This window comes from Elephas maximus, chromosome 1 (genome assembly GCF_024166365.1).
Source record: "Elephas maximus indicus isolate mEleMax1 chromosome 1, mEleMax1 primary haplotype, whole genome shotgun sequence".
NCBI lineage: Eukaryota > Metazoa > Chordata > Mammalia > Proboscidea > Elephantidae > Elephas > Elephas maximus.
Genome location: NC_064819.1, coordinates 234,008,031 through 234,035,154, shown reverse-complemented (window position 1 = coordinate 234,035,154; position 27,124 = coordinate 234,008,031). Strand labels below are relative to the sequence as shown.

The following is a 27,124-nucleotide window of genomic DNA, read 5'->3' as shown; positions in this document are numbered from 1 at the left end:
ATAGTGAATATTACCTTTTATAGTCTGCCTAGGCTGCAAAATTGAAAGAGAAGATTTTCTTAATTTATGCACTGAGCAGATAACATCATGTGACTAACTGCCAATATGTTAAAGTTAGAGAAGTTATATCCCCAAACTTTAATGGAATGGTGATGGAAGTCCGGAGCCCTAGTGCTACAACAGCTAAGTGCTCAGCTGCTAACAGAAAGCTTGGTAGCTCGAACCCACGCAGCATTTCTGTAGGAGAAAGAACTGGCCATTCCCTCCCATAAAGATCAAAGCCTAGGAAACCCTAGGGGGCAGTTCTACCCTGTCACACGGTGTCGCTAAGCATTGAAATCAACTGGAGGGTACCCAGCAACACTGGACACAACTAACTAGTTAATGGGGCAACCTCAGACCTCAAGAAAGAGAAGACTGCTGTATTTTGTGCAAATCACGATCCGTGTTCTGAAAAATCCAATAATTGCTGGGTACGAGTTAAATATCCTGAAAACTATCCTCTGGCCATTAGTAACGTCTCGGCTCACTACCACGGAGCTGCTCCAAGAAGGAATAAATGCAGCCCGAACAATTTTCCCTTTGTTTGGAGTCTTTGACCCTTAATGAAGGCAGGGTGTGAGGATTATGTGCGAGCTAATACCAACAACCACAGTGGAAGCATTTCCTCTAAAGCATTTCCCTGTGGTGTTAACCAGGAGACAACATCTAGGGTGAAAGCTTTATCCAAGATATTAAAGGTAAAGGGAAACCCTTTTTCTAGAGTCTGAAAAGAATGTAGAAATTCGTCTTGGAGTGTTATATCCACTGCTAAGTGAAGCAATCAAAAACATGTTTTGTAAAGATGATCCTTCACAGTTGGAAATGAGGAAATGATAATGGCGCATGTTCTTTGCGATTGCCCCTTAGTCTTCTTTTGTGGTTGAAGACTGACAATTTCCGGTTTATAGGAGCACCAGCTTGAGTACAATGTGCCAATGAGGTGGATGTTTATGTGCACGGAGAATCACAGATCCCTTCTTACTGGCCTGAGCAAGCACCCAGACTCCCTGGGCCCTGGACACATGTTCTTGCTTGCCTTTGCTCATTGCTTGTTTCTCTACCTTCTCCTCTTGGTGACTCTGACTTTGCTAACACCCAATTCAAATGTTCCTTCCACAGCACATTCCCAGGCCCCCACAGCTCTTTAGGCCTAAATCTGTATTGCACTTGTTGGTATGGGCCCCTTGCAAGGATTTGCACACATACTTGGATTACGGAGGAGAAAGGGAAGTACAGAGACCCGGGCCTGTTTGAGCAATACCTTAAACTGGGAATAAGGATTCTTTTTTTTTTTTTTTCTTGTAGAGATAAAGGCATCTATATTGATTAAGTCATGTATTTATAACTGTCAGAAATGACATCCGAACCTTTTTATTTTACTTTTCAGGAATCATTAAATATCTTTTTGAACAGTTTCCCCCACCTTTTATTTGTAAAATAATAAACACTAAACTATGGCTAAGTGGCATTACACCTTGATTGAACTTCTGCTCAACACATTTTCAAGAACTTACAATACAGACATAGAAGGGGAAGGGTAGGGTTGTTAGCTTCATCAGACTTTTTATGAAGTTAGGCTTCTTTAAGGCACATACTATGATTTTTATCATTGTCTATATCTGGTGTCAAAAGGGAATGTCAAGGTAGACATGGTTTTTTTAATATTCAAATTCACTAAAAAATTGGAGCTGAATGAAAAATAGCAATGTAGTCATTAATATAATGGACTGTGCTTTGTATTGTAAGGATGGCCCTGCTGGACCAGTAAGACCTGCAGACAATTTTATGTTTCAGAATTATAACCCCTTACCGAAAACCATGGAAGACAGAAGTGTTCTGAACTTAGAAACTTTTAGGTTTTAGAAAAAATATGCAATGCATACATTTTTATTCTGTACTACTTCCTAGAGTGTCTGAACCATATAATTAAAAAAGACATTGGTAATTTTCCAGTTAAAAGTATGAATATTCACACTGAGTGGAATAAATATAGACTAGAAATTATGTCATGTCACTCCAAGTCAGGTTGTACCATAAATGAAATTTAGCACCTAATTGGGAAACACACAACACTCACATAATAACTTTGGGTTTAAAAAGACCTTTGGATTTCAAAATTTCAAAAAGGGATTGTCTACATTTGTGATTTTCTTTTTTTTTTTTTTGAGAAAACTGCTTTTTATTCTGCAGTAATGCCCTGCCTAATGTTTTGGCATTAAAAATACCTTTTCTTTTACTAAATGGCAATGATTACTGATGCTGATTTGTTTCATTATTTTTTAATCCAAATTTAGCAACATTATTTGTGACCATGAACACTAAAAGAATAATGGCAATGCCTGACATTTGTTGTTGTTGTTGTTGTTAGGTGCTGTAGAGTCGGTTCCAACTCATAGCGACCCCATGCACAACAGAACGAAACACTGCCTGGTCCTGAGCCGTCCTTACAATTGTAGTTATGCTTGAGCTCATTGTTGCAGCTACTGTGTCAGTCCACCTCGTTGAGGGTCTTCCTCTTTTTCACTGACCCTGTACTCTGCCAAGCATGATGTCCTTCTCCAGGGACTCGTCCCTCCTGACAACGTGTCCAAAGTACGTAAGACGCAGTCTCGCCATTCTTGATTCTAAGGAGCATTCTGGTTGTACTTCTTGCAAGACAGATTTGTTCGTTCTTTTGGCAGTCATGGTATATTCAATATTTTTCAGCAACACCACAATTCAAAGCTTTCAGTTCTTAGGTTTTCCTTATTCATTGTCCAGCTTTCACATGCATATGATGCGATTAAAAATACCATGGCTTGGGTCAGGCGCACCTTAGTCTTCAAGGTGACATCTTTGCTGTTCAACACTTTAAAGAGGTCCTTTGCAGCAGATTTGCCAAATGCAATGAGTCTTGATTTCTTGACTGCTGCTTCCATGGCTGTTGATTGTGGATCCAAGTAAAATGAAATTCTTGACAACTTCAGTCTTTCCTCCGTTTATCACGATGTTGCTCATTGGTCCAGTTGTGAGGATTTATGTTTTCTTTGCGTTGAGGTGCAATCCATACTGAAGGCTGTGGCCTTTGATCTTCATTAGTAAGTGCTTCAAGTCCTCTTCACTTTCAGCAAGCAAGGTTGTGTCATCTGCGTAACGCAGGTTGTTAATGAGTCTTCCTCCAATCCTGATGCCCCATTCTTCTTCATATACTCCAGCTTCTCGGATTATTTGTTCAGCACACAGATTGAATAGGTATGGTGAAAGAATACAACCCTGACGCACACGTTTCCTGACTTTAAACCAATCAGTATCCCCTTGTTCTGCCCAAACAACGGCCTCTTGAATGTATGTTAAGGTTCCTCAGGAGCACAATTAAGCTTTCTGGGATTCCCATTCTTCGCGATGTTAGCCTGACGTCTAGAATGGGCTTTACCACTTACAGTGAACTTGCATGTATGTGATCGTGTTCAACATTTCTGTTTGTTGTCTGTCTGTTTTTTCCTACCAGGGGCAGGCAGGAGGACAGAAGACAAGGGAACTCACTGCTTTTTTAACTTTTAAACATAGGGCATAGACCTTGTTTATGCTTTTAAATTTATTTGGTATTAAGATAAAATTTTAAAAAACCCTTATGAAATATAACTTATTTATGTTAAAAAAAGAAGAAGGCAATTTTACTAGAGTAGAATCAGTGGTGAAATTAGGGAGCCACGACTGACATTATCAGGTGTTTAAGACTTTCTTCTGTTCAGAATGACTTGTGTGTGCACACTCATGCTCTGCATGTGTGCCTGTGCATATGTTTGTGAGCATATGATGTATTTGTTTGTTTTCACCACCACTCATGTGTCAGATTGTTGTATTGCGGTGGCTTTGCATGGTGCTGTGATGCTTTAAGCTCTGCCACGAGTATTTCAAATATCAGCAGGGTTACCCATAATGGACAGGCTTCAGTGGAGCTTTCGCACTTAGACAGGTTAGGAAGAACGAGTTGGGGATTTATGCACAAAAAAATTGGCCAATGTAGACACTATGAATAGCAGTGAAACATTGTCTGATATAGTACCAGGAGATGAGCCACGCAGGCCAGAAGGCATTCAAATACAGCTAGAGAAGAACTGACTCTTCAAAGTAGAGTCTACTTTAATGACATGGATGGTGTAAAGCTTTCAAGACCTTCGTATCCTGATGTGTCACAACTTAAAGTGAGAAGAAGCAGCTGCAAACAGCCATTAATAATGTGAACATAGAATGTATGAAGTATGAGTCTAGGAAAATTGGAAGTGGTCAAAAAGAAACGGGAAGCATAAAGATTGATATCCTAGGCAGTGAGTTCAAATGGAATGATATTGGCCATTTTGAATTAGGCAAATCATATGGTCTAACTATGCTGGAAATGACAAATTAAAGAGGGACCGCTTTGCATTCATGTCAAGAAAAACATTTCAAGATCTATCCTGAAGGACAAAGCTTTCAGTGATAGGATAATGTCATAAACCTACAGGAAAGATCAGTTAATATGTCTGTTATTCAAATCTATGCACAAAAAAGATGAAGAAATTGAAGATTTTTACCAATTTCTGTACTTTGAAATTGATCAAACATGTAATCAACATAATGATTGAAATGAGAAAGTTAGAAACAAAGAAGAAGGATCAGTAGTTGGAATATAGGTCTTGGTGACAGAAATGTTGCCAGAGATCACTTAACAGAATATTACAAGACCAACGAATTATTCATTGGAAGTAGTTTTTTTCAACAACATAAGCAGTGACTACACACATGGAACTCACCAGATGGAATACACAGCAATCGAATCATTTACATTCTTGGAAAAAGACTATGGAGAAGGTTAATATTAATAGTCAGAAGAAGACCAGGGGCTGACTGCAGAATAGAACACCAATTGCTCACATGCAAGTTAAAGTTGAAGCTGAAGAAAATTAAATAAGTCCATGGGAGCGTATTGATGACCTTGAGTATATCCTATCTGACTTAAGGGAACATCTCAAGAACAGACTTGATGCATTGAACACTAATGTTGGAAAACCAGATGAGTTATACGATGACACCAAGGACGTCATACATGAAGAAAGCAAAAAGTCATTAAGAAGACAGGAAAGAAAGAAAAGACCAAAGTGATATCAAAGGAGACTTTGAAACTAGCTCTTAAACATAGAGTACCTAAAGTTAACAGAAGAAATGATGACGTAAAAGATCTAAACAGAAAATTTCAAAGGGTGGTTCCAGAATGCAAACTAAAATATTATAATGACATGTGCAGAGTCATGGATCTAGAGAACCAAAGGGAAGAATATGCTCAGCATTTGTCAAGATGAAAAAACTGGAGTAAAAATTGAAGCTTCGAGTTGCAATAGTGAAGGATTCTCTGGTCAAACTATTGAATGAAGCAGGAAGCATCAAAAGAAGATGGGAGGAATATACAGAATCACTGTACCAAAAAGAATCTGAGGACATTCAACCATTTCAGGAGGTAGCATATGATCAAGAGCCGATGGTACTGTAGGAAAATATCCAAGGAGTACTGGAAGCATTTGCAAAAAAAGAAAGCTCCAGGAACTGATGGTATACCAGTTGAGATGTTTCATCAAAGGAATACAACACTGGAAGGGGTCACCTGTCTATGCCAAGAGATTTGGAAGACAGCTACCTGGCCAACCAACTGGAAGAAATCCGTATTTGTGCCCATTCCAAAGAAACGTGATCCAACAGAATACTTAAATTATTGAGCAATACCATTAATATCACATGCAAGTTAATTTTTGCAGAATATTATTGAAAATTGTTGCAACATTACTTCGACAGGGAGCTGCCAAAAATTCAAGCCAGATTCAGAAGAGGGCATGGATCTAGGGATATCATTGCTGATATCAGACGAATCTTGCCTGAAAGCAGTGAATACTAGAAAAATGTTTACCTGTGTTTTATTGACTGTGCAAAGATATCTGACTGTGTGGATCATAAAAAATTACTGATCACATTGCGAAGAATGGGAATTCCAGAACACTTAATTGTGCTCATGCAAAACCTGTACATAGACTCAGAGGTAGTCATTCTAACAGAACAAGGGGATATTACATAGTTTAAAATCAGGAAAGGTGTTCATTAGGGTTGAATCCTTTAACTATATTTATTCAGTCTGTATGCTGAGGAAATAATTTGAAAAAATGGACTATATGAAGAAGAATGCAGCCTCAGAATTGAAGGAAGACTCATTAACCTTTGATATGCAGATAACACAACCCTGCTGGCTCAAAGTGAAGATTAAAAACTACAGCTTTCAGTATAGATTATACCTTAACATAAGGAAAATAAAAATCCTCACAGCTAGACCAATAAGGAAAGTCATGATAAATGGAGAAAATATTAGAGTTGTTAAGGATTTCATTTTTTTTTTGGATGCAGAATCAACACCCTTGGAAGTATTAGTCAAGAAATCCAAGGATGTATTGCATTGGGCATGTCTGCTGCAAAAGACCTCTTTAAAGTTTTAAAAAGCAAAGATGTCACCTTGAAGACAAGGTGTACCTGACCCAAGCTATGTTATTTTCAGTCTTCTCATTTGCATGAAAAGCTGGATAGTGAATAAAGAAGACTGAAGAAGAATTGATGCCTGTTAATTGTGGCATTGGTGAAGGATATGAAATATACCATGGGGTGCCAGAATAATGAACAAGTCTGTCTTGGAAGAAGTACAGCCAGAATGCTCCTTAGAAGCAAGGATGGTAAGACTTCATCTCGTGTACTTTGGGCATGTTATCAGGAGGTACCTGTCCCTGGAGAAGGACACTGTTATGGACTGAATTATGTTCCCCTAAAAATGTGTGTATCAGTTTGGCTGGGCCATGATTCCCAGTATTGTCTGGTTGCCCTCCATTTCGTGATGGTAATTTTACGTTAAAGAGGTTTAGGCTGAGATTGTGACACCCTTACTAAGGTCACCTCCCTAATCCAATATAAAGGGAGTTTCCCTGGGGTGTTGCCTGTACCACCTTTTATCTTACAAGAGATAAAAGGAAAGGGAAGCAAGCAGAGAGTTGGGAACTTCATACCACCAAGAAAGAAGCACCAGGAGAAGTGCTCGTCCTTGTGGATCCTGGGTTCCTACACAGAGGAGCTCCTAGTCGAGGGGAAGATTGGCAAGAAGGACTTTCCTCCAGAGCCGACAGAGAGAGAAAGCTTTCCCCTGGAGCGAATGCCCTGAATTTGGACTTCTAGCCTAAGAGAGTGTGAAAAAATAAAATTCCTCTTTGTTAAAGCCATCCACTAGTGGTATTTCTGTTATAGCAGCACTAGATGATTAAGACATACATCATGCCTGGTAAAGTAGAGGGTCAGTGAAAAGAGGAAGACCCTCAATAAGATGGACTGACACAGTGGCCGCAACAATGGGCTCAAACATAATGATGGTGAGGATGGTGCAGGACTGGGTAGTGTTTCTTTTTGTTGTGTGTGGGGTCATGATGAGCCGAAATCAACTCATTGGCATCTAACAACAAAAACAACGGTTGTTTTAACCAAATAAGGGTCTTTGAGGAGGTGGACAGTCATCCTTAAGGCTGTGGCAATGGTTGGGATGTGGACAGGCAGTAACCAACAAGACCCTTCTTAGCCAGGATCTGACAGAGGTTTGCTGTTTATGGGAATATATTGTTTCTTTTTTCTGATTATCTGTGCATATGTTCTGGTGGCTTTGTTATGATCTTAGTAAGATAAACTTATTACTGAACACAATAATCAACTCATTAGCATTTTAGAACTTGTTTAACTAGGTGTAACCAAATTTTTAAACCAGCTTTGCTTAATTAGCAAAGGCTCCAAGTATTTTATAATCTAATATGTTGGATTGTTATTTTGTATCAAAAGTGGTAACAATTGTCTCACAAACTGCTGTGGAATCAATTCCAGGTCATGGTGACCCCATGAATTTCAGAGTAGAACTGTGCCCCAGAGGGTTTTCAATGGCTGTGTCCTTTTGGAAGTAGATTGCTGGACCTTTCTTCTGAGGTGCCTCTGGGTGTACTGGACCCTCCAGACTTCAGGTTCTCAGCAGATCATTTTAATCTCCCGCACCACCCAGGCGTGCCTCCATGTGGTTAACTACTTGGTTTGTATAACACAAAAGGAGCCTGAGACTTCAGTTTGATCGCTAAAACACGAAAATAAAGTCACGAGATAGACCAGCTTTGGCTTGGCTGTTTTATAGATTTACTTGGTTATGTCCTTGGCAGAGAGAGTTGACTCCCTTGTACTTATGCTTTATCCGGCATGTTTTCACTTAGAGCAAATTAAAAATACAATATTAACATTAATAATGAAACTTCAGAATGGATAATAAGACTTAAAACTAACAGTTGGTTTTTAGAAAAGCATTTTTATTTACCACAGGAGGAACTGCGAAAGCCCTAGACAGAATCAGAGGCGTGAAGACTGTGGAGGATATTTGTTGTTAGCCACCAACAAGACGTTTCCTTCTGTGAGTCATTCAGAGTGGCTTTAAGTGACAGGCTGTCTGTCTCAATTTGCTAGCTGCGAGCACCTCTTTGATGTAGACGTAAGATATTTATTACTAGTTCGTCTCATAAATAGTGGCAATAGCCCAGTGTCTTCAGTTAATCATTACAAAACCTTGGTGAATATTGTTGTTATAATTGTTTTTAAAATTATTTTTATTGTGGTAAAAATACGCCTGGCAAAATATATACCAACTTAATATTTTTACACATACAATTCAGTGGCATTAACTACTTTCCTCACATTGTTCAACCATCACCATTATCCACTTCCAAATTATTCCACCACCGTTAACGGAATCTCAGTGCCCCCTAAGCCAAGATTTTGGGTGGACAATCTTTTGACAAATGTATTTCAGTTTGAACTCAGTCCTCAGGTAGTTTACATATTTATCTTTACTGAATTTATTTTACAGAGCGATATCTGAATGTGTCTTTTTCTTTTTTTTCCTTCATGGAGGCTCATTAAAATGGTTTAACCACTAAGAAAGAGTGCAATGGAAGAACTTTGATTTTGTAGGTTGGTTTTCCATTTTAAAGGTGTCGCAGTCATTTGTTGTTTGTTTTCTGATCCACCTCTGCCCTTTTCCTCTCTGCTGTATCTCGGGCTGACCATGCAAATGTGGGCTTTCAGACTCCCTTTCCTGTCTCTGGCTGGGAGGAGATTGAAGGGCAGAGAGAGGGTAGAATCCAAGATTTTCTCTCCCTCTCCAAGGGCATCTAGGGCAGTGGCTTTGTCCCATGCATCACCCCAGCTGGTTGGCAATCTCAGGCACGTCCCGTCTATTCCACAGGACAGCCACGTCCTGGGCTCTGGTATTGCCACCTTCTCCTCGAATCCTCAGGGGTGGCTGCTCCCTCCCGTTATTAATCTCCATGCATCTCCTTTGTCCTGCTCAGCTCTTCTGCTCTTCCAGCACCTTTGTCGTTAGATCCTACTATTCAATTCCTTGGGTTGGACTGCCCCTGTCAGCCCTGTTTTCCTAAAGAGACCCTGGCGCATGCAAATGGCCACTCAGATTTAATTATGTATATCATAGACTCATTGAAACCTTTTTAATGAAAAGTGTATGTCTCTATTATCAAAAGTACTTTTTTTTTTTTTTTGCCTTTTTGGTATATTTAAGAAAAGTTTGGAGACTAACATGAAATTTGAATCTTTTTGTGAAGATATTATTGTTAGGTTATACTGAGTCAGTTCTGAGTCACAGCAACCCCGTGTGTAAAGGTACGAAACGCTGCCCGCGCCTGTGCCATCCGCACAACAGTAGGTGTGTTCAGGTGCATTGTTGCAGCCACTGTGTCAGTCCATCTCATTCAGTGTCTTCCTCTGTTTTACTGACTCTCTACCAAACATGATGTCCTTCTCCTGGGATTAGTCCCTCATGAGGATACGTCTAAAGCAAAGAAGACAAACTCTCACCGTCCTTACTTCTAAGGAGCATTCTGGCTATACTTCTTCCAAGACAGACTTGTTCGTTCTTTCGCCAAGCCAAAAACCTATTCCCATCCAGTCGATTCTGACTCAGAGTAACCCTATAGGACAGAGGAGAACTGCCCCAAAGGTTTCCAAGGAGTGGCTGGTGTGTTTCAACTGCTGACTGTTTCGTTAGTAGCCAAGCTCTTAACCATTATGCAACAAGAACTCACATTCTTTGGCAATCCATGGTATATTCAGTATTCTTTTCCAGTACCATAGTTCAAAGGCATCAATTCCTCTTCCATGTTTGTTTTTCACTGTCTAGCTTTCGCATGCATATGAGGCCATTGACAAGACCGTGGCTTGTGCCAGGTTATAAAGATAGATGCCATATTGTATTTGGGAAACATATAATTATTAAACAATATGTATTAAAAAGAAAAAGTGTAACTTTAGGAAGTTCAATGAAAGGTCCTGGAATATTCATGGAAAAATGAGAAGGCAGGTCTCATTGGTGGACAACGGCTGTATTATATAACAGTGTCACAATAGAAAGCCAAGTTTTAGCACTTTTTATTTTTAAAGTCATTTCACTGGGATTTTTCCAATCTTTTAAGTGCTATCATCTGGAAGAAGGGAAAAAATAAAAACTAGCCCCTGACTGTCATAGATTTTCTCCCCGTGGCTAATTTAGGCTTCACAGCCGTGAGTATAGGGGTCTATCTGCAGTGAGTCGGCCCATGGAGACTAGTACTCCTGTCTAGATGGAAGACTTCATTTACTTTAAATCCAATGATTAGTTTTTGGTTTTGTATATGATTTTTCTGTGAGCTGGCATTTGTAAAAGGTGGGTGGGCTCCTTTGAGACTAGTTATTTACCTTGAGTTAAGGATTCTGCACAGACCTTCACTAGAATTGACAGATGTCCCTCTAATCAACTTGGACTTTTTTTTTTTTTTTTAACCCTGTTGAACTCCCGAGGGACTGTTTCCCAAATGAACTAGAAGTAACTTTATTGGCCAACCCCCGACACCCACTGGAACTAGAGAAATGGCACTTCGAGTGACTCGGCCTTGGGTGTATGTGCCGTTACTAGGCACAGTGAAAGCTGTTTCCTTGTGTAACTACTCGGGATGAGAGTGGGCTGTGTCCCTGGTGACCGGAACCTCACTGCTGGTCAGCTTGCAGACCGATCTTCTTGGACTCATTGTAGGAGACTTTTCTGGCTTTGGCTTCCTTGATTTTTAGCCTATAAATAATCAAGAGACACAAAACACAGAAAAACAAAATTCAAAATGAATTTGAATCAAATAGACTCATGTAGCTGTCCATGAGACGACACCCTTATGTAAGTGACCTATCTGAGGTCTTCAGGGTAGGCTTTCTTAGTTCCCTTTTATATTGCATTATTGTTTTCTTGGAATGCAGACTGGAAATGTCAGAGATAGAACTTTGGAAATCATAGCTCACAGATGGTTTTAGATCAGGAAATGACCAGACCTCTGGGGTAATTAGTCTGTAAAAAAAGGCTTTGTTGCTATTGGAGACAACTCTCCTTTTGTCTCTCCTATTTCTGCATATCTTGTGAGGGAGACACTAGCTATGCTTTTGTTCTGGACATCTTTTCAAGGAAGTTGTATAAAGAACTGCCTTGGAAGATAGTGATAGTGTCTTCCTCCAGGGCAAAAGACAGAGTTGCTTCTATCCAGTATAGTAAGGACAGTGTTTCCCTTTAGGACTAAAGCAGGATTTGCTTTTAGCTGCCCTAAGCTCAGGTTCCTCAGCTTCGATGCAAGCCCACTTCCGGAGCAGAACCCATCTCAGCCCCTCCCGTGCGTGCGCGTGGGAGTCATGGTTCAAGAGGAATGGACATAATCCAGATGCTCGTGCTCCTTCTGCCTCTGCTCCCCGTCCTTCATCTCTGGCCTAGGGATCTCTTGTCTTCTGTCAGCATCCAGGATACTGTGGCACATTAACTTGTTACCTTTTCATGTACGGTAAAATCTAAGACCCTTCAGAGTTCTTGACGATTACTCTGGTGCTATAGAAAAACTTCCTTTAATAAAAGTTAGTGGAGAAAGCCCCGCAATTCACTGATGAGACCTACATATTTCATATGTTATTGTTGTTGTTGGTTGCTGTGGCATCAATGCCAACTCATAGCGACCCCATGTGTGCAGAGCAGAACTGTTGCATCGAGTTTTCAGGACTGTGAACTTTCAGCAGCAGATTGCCAGGCCTGTCTTTTGACACATCTTTGGGTGGGTTGAACTGCCAACCTTTTGACTAGTTAAATAGCTGAGCAGTTAAGCATTTTTGCCACCTAGCCACGTATCATATTGGATAAATTACTGGGATTTTCTAATACTTTTAACTTCTTATAGAGTTATCTGTAACAATTCACTACCTTCCTCATGCCTATAAAAAGAATTTTGGGCTTTATCTGGCTGAATTTTATCTGGTGTTAAAGCAATTTGTGATTTGTTAGCTGAATGTCTACCAGTAGCTTTCTGCAAGCTAAGAAAAAATATAAATACCATCTATCTGTTTATCTGTATATGAAATACCTCCTCAATAGTCCAGCCAACTCAGCTATTTTTGAGGAATTACCTTATGTTATGAATGTGAATTTTTTTTATGTCTACAAAAAGCAGTCGGAGCTAGCTCAACGTATTTCATAAGGGTCAGTGGTATCATCCAAACCCTTTGTTTTGATGGTTGGGAATTGTTTTGCATCTCTTTTTCAGTACCCTTCAACTGGCCTTTGAAGGATTTGTAGCATTTTAAAAGGTTGAGCAAAAAGGATAGCGTGCATATTTAATAAACAAACAAAAACAAACCAGCATGATCCCCATGCTGTTGTAGAGAAGAACCTGGGCCCATGGACAGGACTCCCAAGATACATCCTAAACTAGGCTCCCTCGCCCTCACTGGACTGTCCATCTGTTATAACAGGGCTATGGAAATACCCTCATGGGTGCGGGAGGGGTGGAGTACTGCAGCTAGGTGGGTCTGCTAACATATCACCTGTCCCAGGTGGGACAGCACAGGTAGTCATTTGGCCTCATCTGCTGTGGCAAACGAACAGGTATAGCATCTGGGATTGGTAAGTGGCCTGTAGTTAAGAACATCCTGGGTTCTGTTGTAGTGGAATAACCTTGAGTCTTTTTTAATTGTAAAGAGTTTTATTATGGAGAAAGGCATCTTGCAAAATGAGAAGACGTGGTGTCCAAGTAATCTGAAGAACGTGCTTCAGAGGGCTGCAATGATACAGAAGCTTATAAAGAAACAAACTGCAAACAGAGGGTACAGCTAAAACATTTTTGATTGGTTGACATTTACGACGATGCAGGTTGTAGGGTCTCAGCTGACTATCCTTACTGGGGTTGACCTCTTTTGCAAGGATGGCTCCAAGTGACAGGATTCTGGCTGACCACTAAAATCACATGTTTCCTGGCATCTAGACATCTGTAGCCCAGCTTCTGAGACATGGTCAGGAGAAGAATAATGGAGTTAGATCTGTATTATACTGGCAGACCTTGCTAAAGGATGAAAGCAAAGAGTTTGTTGAAAGGCTAAAACAACCACAAGTGAAAATGCTAAGCGTTCTTATGCTCAAAGGGAAAGAAAAAGCTCCTGATGTAGAAAAGCTAAACTAGTTAGAAGAAAGGGTTTGAAAATACAAGCATGGTTTAAGGGGCTTAAGAGGGGTCATCTTAGAATCAGTGGCTAAGGTCACGTGATTAACACCAGGTCTGACACCTGTAGAGGTCTGGGATAACCTTTTTCTGACATGGGTGATTTCTGACCTCAAGTTGTTCCTTTAGCAGAGTAGGGTAGGTAAAACTACATTTTTCTAGGTCAGGGTATAGTGGATAATTTCAGAGAAGTCACAAACTGCATTGAATGACAGACTGCATTTAGATATCCAAGATGGAGTCACTTAGGACAAAAAACGGTTTGGCTCAGACCCCTGCTAGAAGTCCCAGTCATGTCAAGACTTGGGAGTGTTCTTCCTCCATTCCAAGTACCTGGCTTCAGGATTCTCCTGTGTAAAATGACACGCTCCAGATTTTGGAGACTAACACATTTACCTGAGACGTTGCATGATTTTCAGGTGCAGTAAACAATGTCTGGAAACCTTGGTGGTGCAGTGGGTAAGAGTCATGGCTGTTAGCCAAAAGGTTGGCAGTTCAGATCCACCAGGTGCTCCTTGCACACTGTGTGGGGCAGTTCTACTCTGTCCTACAGGGTCACTGTGAGTCGGAATCGACTCGACAGCAATGGGTAAATAAGGTGTGCCGCAGCTGAGGTCTTTTGGGAGAATAATAGTTTACTGACTTCACCACTATGTTGGTGTAACTCCATAGTTCTCAAAATATGGTCCCCAGGTAGCAGTAACAGGCTCCCAGCCAGGAACAGAAACTTGTTAGAAGGGCAAGTCCTAGACCCTCCCAAGAACTACTGAATTAGAAACCCTGGGGGTGGGTCCAGCGCACTCTAGTTTAACAATCCCTCCCCCCAACCCCCAGTTGATTCTGATAGACACCATAGTTTGAGACCCACAGGCGTGGCTCACAGCATCTCATGGTTAGAGGAGAATGAGGTAGGTTAGGTTACAAATAGGGAAAGAACAAATTAAGGCGGTGATACCAAGTTTGTAAAGGGATGCCAATAGCGTTTATTAAATACATTTATTAACTTTTGATTTAAGAAAATATATTTAATGCCTATCCTAGACCAGGCTCTATTAGGATAAAAATATAAATAAGGCATTCCATAAAGGCCTCTTGGTCTAGTACAGGGATGGAGAAACTGTGTCCTACAGGAGAAATTCCACTTGGCATCTCTTTTTGTAAATAAAGTTTTATTAGAAAACAGCCATACTCATCCATTACATATTGGCTACTGCTGTTTTCAGGCTACAAAGGCAGAGTTTGAATAGTTGTGATAGGGACCATTTGGCCTGCAAAGGTGAAAATGCTTACTGTCTGACCCTTTACAAGTTTGCCCATACAGGGTCTATTGTATTAAGGGAAAATGAGTGAGGCATTGGCTGTTCTGTGGTAGAATTCTCCCGTTCCATATTTTTTTTTTTTTTATATCGGGGACCTGGTCAGTTTCCAGGTAACACACCTCAAGCACCACCTCCACCTGTCTGTCAGGGTAGGATTGTGTGTTGCTCTGAGTCGGAACAGATTCATCAGAGCTTCCAGAGTAAGATGGACTAGGGGGAGAGTCCTGATGATCTATTTCCAAAAATCAGCCTATAAAAACCCTGTGGTTCTCAATGGTCTGATCCACACCCAATCATGGGAATGGTTCAGGACCTGGCAGTGTCTTGTTCCATTGCACATAGGGCCACCATGAGTCAGAGACTGATTGGATGGCAGCTACCAACAGCAGCATAAACAAATGAAGTTGGGGTATGAGTATGTATGGTGTGCAGAGGTACTGCTATCGTTCTGTAGTCTATTTATGGAAAATGGATTCCGTAGCAGGAAATTGAGCTTCACAAATCTTAGCTTTATGGAAGGCATAGAGACTATTTGCCAAAAAGCATACACTGAGTGTCCAGACACCCTGGTGTATGAACGAGAAGAATGGGTGTGTGAACAAACATAGAAATATAGCAGAAGGAAGAAAATAAGAAAAGTGAAAAGGAAATTTTTGTTAGAGAAGGAGAATGTTATCAAGGAAGAAAATGTGTCCTATGTGAAAAGTTAAAATAAAGGTGTGTGTTATAGTTCTACTCTGTCCTGTAAGATCGCTCTGTGTCAGAATCGAGTTGAATGAGCTTGGTTGGTTGGTTGCGCTTATCATAGGATGGAAACCCTGGTGGTGTAGTGGTTAAATGCTAAGGCTGCTAACCAAAAGGTCAGCGGTTCAAATCCACTAGGCACTCCTTGGAAACTCTATGAGGCAGTTCTACTCTGTCCTATAGGGTCATTATGAGTTGAAATCGACTCAGTGGCAATGGGTTTTGGTTTTTATCACAGGAAATGGCTGGGGAAAAGAACTTAAGGGAGAAGTACAGTTTAGGGCACCCCCTGCTGCCTGGCATGGGAGTAGGCAGCAGAGGCCTGACCAGACATAAACAGTAAGAATCTTTGTTTCACCTGGGAAGGGTCTCCCAGGTGGTGTAAATAGCTAAGGTGCTGGACTGCTAACTGGGGCCTTGGAAGAAAGGCCTAGAAATCTACTTCTGAAGAATCAGCCATTGTAAACCATATGAAGCACAGTTCTACTCTGACACACATGGGGTCCCCAGGAGTTGGGGTCCACCAACAGCCAGTGGATTAGAGCAAGGCAGGGAAAGGAGATGGCTCTAGATCAGGCTGGAATGCTGTGCTCTGCCCCACGGCTGTACGTTCATACGTATTTGCACACTCCTTCATAGCGGAGTTTTCTAGATTCCTTCCTCCATAATACATTCTTCTTGCTAAATGACCAAGTGTGTAGTGATGCTGTAGAAGATGCACTGATTTCCTTTTTGGAAGCCTGGGCCACTTATTGGCTTTACCCCTTAGCATTTGACTTTGGGCGGATCATTTTATGGCTCAGGGCCCCCCTTTTCCTCATTTGTGAGATAAGTTTCCTCCTGCATTCATATTCCGTTATTCCACTAGACTCTCATAGAGGGCATTGCTAAGCTAAGGGCACCAAGTCTTCGTCCAGCTGGCTGGTTTAAAGACGAAAAGAAGAGATAATTAAGTACACACACTGGGACCCTTCTAACTTGGGAATCATTGACTAGTTATCTGAGGGGCAATAGTATTTCTCAAAGGACTTGGTGTTGATTTATTTCCAGCTCACGTACCTAATAACAGATTTCTCCACTTGCCAGAAGATACTGCTTACTGTTGAAATGTCTAGAGAGGGAAAAATGACCAGCAGGAATTCCAAGTTTGTAACCTTATTTCTCATTCTTTCAGGAATTTTTCTTTAAATGTGGTGCACACCCGACCTCTGACAATGAAACATCAGTAGCTTTGAACCTGATCACAACAAATAGTCGAGACATCAGCTGCATTACATGTACAGACGTCAGGTAAGGATCTGAAAAAACTGTCACTCACCACATCGTTCTTTCCCAATGCTTTTCTCCCAGTGACCCTTCCTCTTCGGATTCTCTGTCCTGAGACAGGTCGCCTTTGTTTTGCTAATGTCCCAGTTTGGGTCCATTTTAATGTGATGTAAGTATTGAAAGTGTGAAATAGTTTTGTTAGCAATCGAATAGAGTCCAAGGATATTTTAGGCTCTGTGTAGTGTTTAGACTTATGTTTAAAGTAGTGTAATCTTAGTTGACATTCAAATGCCAACTCATGTATCCATATTAGTGAGTTTAAAAAAAAAAAAAAATACTGCCTAATGAACCTACCATTTCCACCTCCTTGGTAGGGGGAGTGATTGCTTACAGCTAACACTTTCAACATGGAGGAAGAGGAGCAATAATGACTTTTTTCTGGTATTTCAGGAAAGGAATTGGAAGGTGCTAAAAAGGAAGGCTCAATTGCTTGGAAACTAATATCAACTGCTTTGAAAGCAATATGATATTAAAATCACTACTCACTTTTTCATAGGTGTACTCAAAATATTTTTCTTTATGTCAGAATGCAGCCCATCAGCCCATACTTTAAAACCTTCCATTAAAGTTGATAAAGATGGCATTAAATTATGTGGCAATGATCATATTATCTTTCCGTGAGAATTGCCCTCTGTGTTCACTGCTGCTCAGGTGTCACCTCCACATGTACAGCTTACCACATCTTCAGGAAGAAATGAGCCTCCCAGGTACACAGGGAGATATTTGTTGAAAAACTGATATTGGCTGTTGAAATAAGATGTATTATTACTTTTGCGAGGTGTTATAAACAGAAGCTCCTGTATTCCATCAGGTTTAATTGTATGTTTATAAGCAACACTTTGATTGAATAAGGTCCCTTCTTGTATAGGGCAACAGAACGGATGTCCTAGCTATAGGACAGAGAAAGTGAATCTTCCTTCTTATGTCGATGGATTTATGTGCACAAGAACCCTCCAGTTCTCTGAGTTGTACTTTGGTGATTATTGTTGTTGTTTTCTAATAATGTTTTGCTTTTTAAATTAGAAGTAATTCACTGACAATAAATTATAAAAAATGTTGAAAATTATTTTTACCCTCATGGTTAGCAATATTTTGGTTTAATTCTTTCCAGTATCTTGATTACGCCTGAATATTTGCCTGTACGTCGTATGGGGTGGATACTTCTGTATGTAAAATTGTTATCATTTTGGAGATGTATTTTTGTATTTGGCTTTTTCCATTTAAAGCAGCAGCATGATAAATCTTTCCTGTCATGAAATATTCCATGAAAACAAAAATTTTTAATAGGTACCTAAGATTCTATCACATGGAATATGGCTATATTGACAGATGCTGCCCAGGTGGCTCCGACCCAGCAATATGTGTGCAGCGGAATGAAACGTTGCCTGGTCCTGTACCGTCTTCGTGATTATTGGTGTAGTTGACTCCCTTGTTTCGGGTATTGTGTCGGTTCATCTCATTGATGGTTTCCATTGATTTTTCACATGGAGAATACTCTATTTAACCATTTCCTTATTGTTGGGCATTTAGATTATTTCTAGTTTTTTAAATATGTTGAAGTTGACTCCCTTGTTTCGGGTATTGTGTCAGTTCATCTCATTGATGGTTTCCATTGATTTTTCACATGGAGAATACTCTATTTAACCATTTCCTTATTGTTGGGCATTTAGATTATTTCTAGTTTTTTAAATATGTTGAATATTTATACTGATATCAGTATGCTTAAAATCTATGCTTACAAATATTTATACAGATATTGGTGTGCTTCAAATCTAAGAACAGAGTCATAGCAATGGATGTAGAAGGTTTGTGGTTATAGATATTTTTAAGGTTCTTGATGCATATCGCTAAATTTCCTTCCCTAAAAAGGCACCATTGTAGATTGTGGTAGCCTCCTTTCCTGAATCTTATCCTCCCTGAATTATTTCCAAAAACCCTTTTGGAAATTATTTGCAAAAAATATTTATATTTTTAGTCTTTTCCCATTTAATAAAGAAAATTATTTATCCTTAATACTTGTTTTATTTTAAATTATTATTAACAAGTTAGAGCATTTTTCATTCGTTTATTTGTATTTTTTATTGTTAGAGAATATCGCAAAGCTATCTTCAGTGTGAAAGTTCAAAAAAGATTCTGGAAAATAGATCTTGAGTCAGCAATTACTTTTGTATTCACTATTTGTAATATCAGTGTGTCTTAATAAAAGTTTACTCAGTTTGAATTTATGTTTAAAAACTTTCTTTTGGCTTTGACTTTGAAATATTGTATCTTCCTGGAGGTAAACCAAGAGTCACGATTAATTATGGATGTGAACATGAAGTTCTTAGTATCTATATTTCATCATTATTTTGTTTATTTTTGTGTGTTTTAATCGTGTATCATTCAGTAAGTTAGACACAATTAACCCCACAATAGATTAAAATCTGAAGAAAGTGTCAGTTTATTTATGAATATGTTTCCCTAGTCCCCCGTCATATTAACGGCAGGGAGGAATTCTATTTATTTATTACTGATTTACGAGCATATCTTCTTGTATAAGAAACTGACATCACTTTCATCTCCCTTTTTAGCAATAATACTCAGAGCGTCCGAATAACTTAGGTCCAAGGGGCCCGGACGCCACGAAGCGGACTCTTTCGCCTTATTAGAGTAGCCTGATCTCAGCTTTCTTATGAAATCCAGGAATCAAAGTGGATAATCTACAAGGCCCTGACTGGTTCTACAGGACTAGAGAAGTGTGGGATCTTCCTAGTTCATAGCTTAGAGACAGATTTGTCAAGGAGAACCTGGGTTGCAGGTCTGAGGTTGCCTGTGGAGATGAGGTCTTCCATGGCACTGCCTCCCCGCATCACACATGTGTGGTTATAACATGTAGACAAAATACATAAGATGGTTGCATCCTTTGTGGCTAGGTTTGAGACCAAAAATTTAGTTACGGTGCATGATGTGTTTCTTCTCAGTTTACATTCATTGTAAAAGGCTTTCATGTCTCCCTTAAAGAGGAAAGTGAAATAGTTAAATGGCTATACCCCCGAGGCGTCTGTGAACCCCAGGCTCCCTGCTGGTGTACTGCCCTGCAGTATCTTCTTCTCTACAGGAGTGAATGGATCTTCTTTCCGTAGAACAAATCTGTTTACTCCATCAGTCAAGGTCATCTTTGTTGTTGTTGTCAGGTGCCATCGAGTCAGTTCCGACTCATCGCGACCCTGTGCACAATAGAACGAAACACTGCCTGGTCCTGAGCCATCCTTACAATCATTGTTATGCTTGAGCTCACTGTTGCAGCCACTGTGTCAGTCCACCTCCTTGAGGGTCTTTCTCTTTTCCTCTGGCCCTGTACTCTGCCAAGCACGATGTCCTTCCCCAGGGACTGATCCCTCCTAACAACATGTCCAAAGTATGTAAGACGCAGGCTCGCCATCCTTGTGTCTAAGAAGCATTCGCCATCCTTGCCTCTAAGAAGCATTCTGGCTGTACTTCTTCCAACACAGATTTGTTTGTTCTTTAGGCAGTCCATGATATTCAACATTCTTCTCCAACACCACAATTCAAAAGGCGTCATCTTAGGTTTATAAATTAAAAAATAATGAATTGCACACGAAGAGCAGAAACTGGAATCAAGTACAGAAATGAGATTCCTGGAAGGAAGGACTGCTGTATTGTTCAGTATTTCCTACAGAAATCACATCACAAAGGTTCAGAGTATTTCCAGGTTCCTCACCTTGACTCAGAAATAACAATGTTAAGCCATACAGAAATGGCATGTGCAAAGCCATAGTGATCTTTCCTCAACCCAGGGTGTGTTTCTTGGCATCACCCTGACATCAGGGAACACCAGGGGAAAACATTATTTCTGCTCTCCTTTACAGTAGTATTGTTCTCGTTTTATAAATCTAAAATCTTGAAAACATACAAAATAAAAAGAATCATTACTATGATATTTGACCAATATACAAACCAAGGTCTGTGGGGTTTCCACTGTTTTTCTCTGTTCACAGCATGTTCCCTGTTTTCTCTGTACAGTAAATGGCAAGAACAGCTGGGAAGGTTGGAAGGTGCACCACTGGAATGTCTGTACAGGGTTGCTATGAGTTGGAGGTGACTCCATGGCGGTGAGTTTGGCTTTGGTTTGGTTTGTGGATTAGGAAAGAATTCTCTCCATGTCCACTTGTACTTGCTCCTGGTGTTCCTGCTGGAGAGTGATTTAGCAGTCTTTTGACATTGTTTTGGTCCTTCATTCATTCATCCATATATTCATCCACTCATTTAATAAAAAGAGTTTGAAAGCATTTTGTCATTTCGTAGACTTCTCTTGCCAACTCACGTTGTAAGTTTGGTCATCTTTCGCATTTTATGTTTCAGAATTATACAAAGTTCTTTATCCACCAAATGTTTGAGACATTGCAAATGGTTGTCTTCTAACAATGTAACTCATTCTTATCATTTTGGGATCAGATGAGAACCTGTGGTCTTGTCCAGGCATTGGGCCGTGGATAGCTCGGTCAGATGGGAACCTGTGGTCTTGTCCAGGCATTGGGCCGTGGATAGCTCGGTCAGATGGGAGCCTGTGGTCTTGTCCAGGCATTGGGCCGTGGATAGCCCGGTCAGATGGGAGCCTGTGGTCTTGTCCAGGCATTGGGCCGTGGATAGCCCGGTCAGATGGGAGCCTGTGGTCTTGTCCAGGCATTGGGCCGTGGATAGCCCGGTCAGATGGGAGCCTGTGGTCTTGTCCAGGCATTGGGCCGTGGATAGCCCGGTCAGATGGGAGCCTGTGGTCTTGTCCAGACATTGGGCCGTGGATAGCCCGGTCAGATGGGAGCCTGTGGTCTTGTCCAGGCATTGGGCCGTGGATAGCCCGGTCAGATGGGAGCCTGTGGTCTTGTCCAGGCATTGGGCCGTGGATAGCCCGGTCAGATGGGAGCCTGTGGTCTTGTCCAGGCATTGGGCCGTGGATAGCCCGGTCAGATGGGAGCCTGTGGTCTTGTCCAGGCATTGGGCCGTGGATAGCCCGGTCAGATGGGAGCCTGTGGTCTTGTCCAGGCATTGGGCCGTGGATAGCCCGGTCAGATGGGAGCCTGTGGTCTTGTCCAGGCATTGGGCCGTGGATAGCCCGGTCAGATGGGAGCCTGTGGTCTTGTCCAGGCATTGGGCCGTGGATAGCCCGGTCAGATGGGAGCCTGTGGTCTTGTCCAGGCATTGGGCCGTGGATAGCCCGGTCAGATGGGAGCCTGTGGTCTTGTCCAGGCATTGGGCCGTGGATAGCCCGGTCAGATGGGAACCTGTGGTCTTGTCCAGGCATTGGGCCGTGGATAGCCCGGTCAGATGGGAACCGGTGGTCTTGTCCAGGCATTGGGCTGTGGATAGCGCAGTCAGATTCCAGTTACGCTCAGTTATGATTCAACCGAAACCTCTTACATAGTCTTTTCCAGTAAGTTGCTTCATTTCCCGGAAACCGTGGTGGCATAGTGGTTAAGTGCTATGGCTGCTAACCAAAAGGTCGGCAGTTCAAATTTACCAGGTGCTCCTTGGAAACTCTATGGGGCAGTTCTACTCTGTCCTATAGGGTTGCTATGCATCGGAATCGACTCAATGGCCATCGGTTTTTTTTTTTTTTGGCTTCATTTCCCTAATGAAAACTCATTGGCAATTTGTGTGTGTGTGTGTGTGTGTGTGTGTGTGTGTGTGTGTTGTAGGTCTAGAGTCCTTGTGTGAGTATACAGGTCTGTACCTTTTTGCCTATTATTAGCACCAACCAATGGTATGCATACTCGGAAGTAACGTAGGTTAAGCCGGGGCAAGATACGCCTTCATCTAATTATGGGGGCAAGGGTATTTTGGAGTGCCAATTTTATGTAGCAATATAGAGAGAAGTAAGCCAAATAATCTAACTGATGAGGAATACCAAATTTTTATTTTAATAAACGGGAGTATATTATAGAACAGAATGAACTTATGATGTAATTTTTTAAGATAAAAGAGGAAATTTCAAAGCTGTGTCTTGTAGCTTGAAGTAGGCTCCTTCACACTGTGCTCCAGACACCATGGGAGTAAGTTCTGTCTACTTAGGCTTCAAGCAAGTCTTTGGTGGAAAAGTTGGGGCATTCTTCTCTAATCTAATCTTGAGGGAGTACTGCCGTAAACCCTTCCAGAAAAGAGACTGTATTCCTTGCGTAAAGCCTTACATAAAAGCTGATTGTGTTGCTTTCTTTGATAGTAAGATGTAGTATCTTTGTGATGTTTTAAGGATTTGTAATGTTTTCCCTAAATTTATTTTATATCACTTTTACTTCCATTTTATACCCGTAAGCCCATTGCTATTGAGTAGATTCCAATTCATACTGACCCTATAGGCCAGAGCAGAACTGCCCCATAGGGTTTCCAAGGAGCGGCTGGTAGATTCTAACCAGCAGCTGAGCTCTTAACCACTGCACCACAAGGGCTCTACTTCCATCTTGCAGATAAACATATTGAGGCTAAGTCATTATAAAAATTCATCTGGTTATAGCAGAAGTTAGTGGCTGAACCAACATAAAAACCAAGATCTGTATGGTTTCCATTGTTTTGCTGTTTACAACACACTCCACTAAAGTATTCCAGTATCTTCTGTCCTATAATTTACAAGGATAGCTGGTGAGGTTCAAAAATGAACTTGGATTCAAAAAGGAAAATACTGGCAGTAAGATGAGATTTAGGGGCAGGAAAAAGTCTAAACTTGCCACTGTGTGCCTATCTAGAAAAAAGACTGTTGAAAAAACCAAGCTGCGTTCAAGTCTGTCTCCTTTAGAAAAACCTACAGGCTGATAGAAGGACAAGGTACTAACTTGACTGGCGTGCAAGCTTGACTGATCCTGCCTTCAACATCCAGCACAATGTTTCGCATTAAAGAAAAATTAAAGAAATGTTTGCTGATTGGAATGAAAGTAAACCTGCTTTATGCAATGCAGTAAACAGAAAACATTTTCTTTTCAGATGAAGCACTTTCTTTTTAAAAATCCCTTCAGAATTTTTTTTTTTACCTTTTTATTGTGCTTTATGTGAAAGTTTACAAATCAAGTCAGTCTTTCACATAAAAACTTATATACACCTTGCTATATACTCCCAATTGTTCTCCCGCTAATGAGACAGCCTGCTCTCTCCCTCTACTCTCTCTTTTGGTGTCCATTCCATCAGCTTCTAACCCCTTGTACCCTCTCACCTCTCCTCCAGACAGGAGATGCCAACATAGTCTTAAGTGTCCACTTGATCCAAGAACCTCATGCCTCACCAGCATCCCTCTCCATCCTGTTGTCCAGTGCAATCCCTGTCTGAGGGGTTGGCTTTGGGATGGTTCCAGTCCTGGGCCAACAGAAGGTCTGGGGGCCATGACCACCGAGGTCCTTCTAATCTCAGTCAGACCATTAAGTCTGGTCTTTTTACAAGATTTTGGGGTCTGCATCACACTGCTCTCCTGCTCCCTCAGCGGTTCTCTGTTGTGTTCCCTGTCAGGGCAGTCATCAGTTGTAGCAGTGCACCATCTAGTTCTTCTGGTCTCAGGCTGATGTAGTCTCTGGTTCATGTGGCCCTTTCTGTTTCTTGGCTCATAATTACCTTTTGTCTTTGGTGTTCGTCATTCTCCTTTGGTCCAGGTGGGTTGAGACCAATCGATGCATCTTAGATGGACGCTTACTAGCTTTTAAGACCCCAGACTCCACTCTCCAAAGTGGGATGCAGAATGCTTTCTTAATAGATTTTATCATGCCAATTGACTTAGATGTCCCCTGAAACCATGGTCACCAAACCCCTGCCCCTGCTACGCTGGCCTTCAAAGCATACAATTTATTCAGGAAACTTTTTGCTTTTGGTTTACTCCAGTTGTGCTGACCTGTCCTGTATTGTGTGTTGTCTTTACCTTCACCTAAACTAGTTCTTATCTACTATCTAATTAGTGAATGCCCCTCTCCCTCCTTCACTCCCTCCCCCTCTCATAACCATCAAAGAATATTTTCTTCTCTGTTTAAACTATTTCTTGAGTTCTCTTATACACTATTTGTCCTTTGGCACAACTGACTAATTTCACTCAGCATAATGCCTTTGAGATTCCACCATGTTATGCTAATGTTTCACAGAATCCTCACTGTTCTTTATCGATGCATAGTATTCCATTGTGTGAATATACTATACTTTATTTATCCATTCATCCATTGATGGGTACCTTGGTTGATTCCATCTTTTTCCTATTGTGAACAGTGCTGCGACAAACATGGATGTGCATATATCTGTTCGTGTAAAGGCTCTTATTTCTCTAGGATATATTCCAAGGAGTGGGATTGCTGGATCCTACTGAAGTTGTATTTCTAGCTTTTTAAGGAAGCACTAAATGGATTTCCAAAGTGGTTGTACCATTTTCCATTCCCACCAGCAGTGTGTAAGTGTTGCAGTATCTCCACAACCTCTCCAAGATGTATTATTTTGTGTTTTTTGGATTAATGCCAGCCTTGTTAGTGTGAGATGTAATTTCACTGTAGTTTTGATCTCCATTTCTCTAATGGCTAATGATTGTGAGCGTTTCTTCACGTATCTGTTAGCCACCTGAATGTCTTCTTTAGTGAAGTGTCTGTTCATATCTTTTGCCCATTTTTTAATTGGGTTATTTGTCTTTTTGTAGTTGAGTTTTTGCAGTATTATGTAGATTTTAGAGATCAGGCGCTGACCAGAAACATTATAGTTAGAAACTTTTTTGCAGTCTGTAGGTAATCCTTTTACTTTTTTGGTGGTCTTTGATTTTTAGGAGCCCCCAGTTATCTACTTTCTCCTCTGCATTGTTAGTAATGTTTTGTGTACTGTTTATGCCATGTATTAGGGCTCCTAACATTGTCCCTATTTTTTCTTCCATGATCTTTATCGTTTTAGATTCTATGTTAAGATCTTTGATTCTTTTTTTTATTTCATTTTTGTGCATGGTATGAGTTATGGGTATTCTTTTATTTCTTTACAGATGGATATCCAGTTAATGCCAGCACCATTTGTTAAAAAGACTGTCTTTTTACCGTTTAACTGCTTTGGGGCCATTGTCAAATATCAACTGCTCATCAAAAAACCCACCGCTGCTCATGTGTGGATGGATTTATATCTGGATTCTCAGTTCTGTTCCATTGTTCTATGTATCTCTGTTGTACCTGTACCAGGCTATTTGACCACTGTGGCGATATAATAGGCTCTAAAATCAGGTAGAGTGAGGCCTCCCCCTTTGTTCTTTTTCAGTAATGCTTTACTTATCCAAGGCCTCTTTCTGTTCCATATGAAGTTGGTGATTTGTTTCTCCATCTTATTAAAAAAATGTTGGAATTTGGATCGGAATTGCATTAAATCTATAGACCAATTTTGGTAGAATAGACATTTCATTTTTACAATGTTAAGTCTTCCTATCCATGAGCAAGGTATGCAGAAGTGTTGTGTAGTTTTCTTTGTATAAGCCTTTTACATCTCTGGTAAGATTTATCCCTAAGTATTTTATCTTCTTGGGGGCTACTGTAAATGGTATTGATTTTGTTGTTTCCTCTTCCATTCCTTTTCTTTTTTTGGTGTAGAGGAATCCGACTGATTTTTGTATGCTTATCTTTTTTTTTTATCTTGTATACCGATACTCTGCTGAATACTTCTATTAGTTTCAGTAGTTTTCTTGAGGATTCCATAGGTTTTTCTGTGTATAGGATCATGTCATTTGTAAATAGAGATACTTTCACTTCTTCCTGGCCAATCTGGATGCCGTTTATTTCTTTACATAGCCTAATTGCTCTGACTAGGACCTCCAGCACAATGTTGAATAAGAGTGTGATAAAGGGCATCCTTGTCTAGTTCCCTATCTCAAGGGGAATGCTTTCGGGCTCTCTCCATTTAGGATGATGTTGGGTATTGGCTTTGTATAAATGCCCTTTATTATGCTGAGGAATTTTCCTTCTATTCCTATTTTGCTGAGGGTTTTTAGCATGAACGAGTGTTGAACTTTGTCAAATGCCTTTTCTGCATCAATTGATAAAATCATGTCATTCTTGTCTTTTGTTTTATTTATGTGTTGAATTCTGT

General features: G+C 40.6%; 1 protein-coding gene across 5 annotated transcripts in view; it reads left to right on the top strand.

Moving 5' to 3' along the window:
• PRKN (parkin RBR E3 ubiquitin protein ligase) overlaps positions 1-27,124 on the top strand; it is a 1,645,966-nt gene that overhangs the window by 869,732 nt on the left and 749,110 nt on the right. For all 5 annotated transcript variants that reach the window (XR_007512454.1, XR_007512451.1, XM_049852588.1 and 2 more), the window contains exon 6: positions 16,911-17,026. Coding sequence is in view for 3 of the 5 variants with exons in the window: in XM_049852588.1 (XP_049708545.1) it covers positions 16,911-17,026 (116 nt within the window). In the remaining 2 variants the exon portion in view is untranslated. The remainder of the gene's footprint in view (positions 1-16,910; positions 17,027-27,124) is intronic.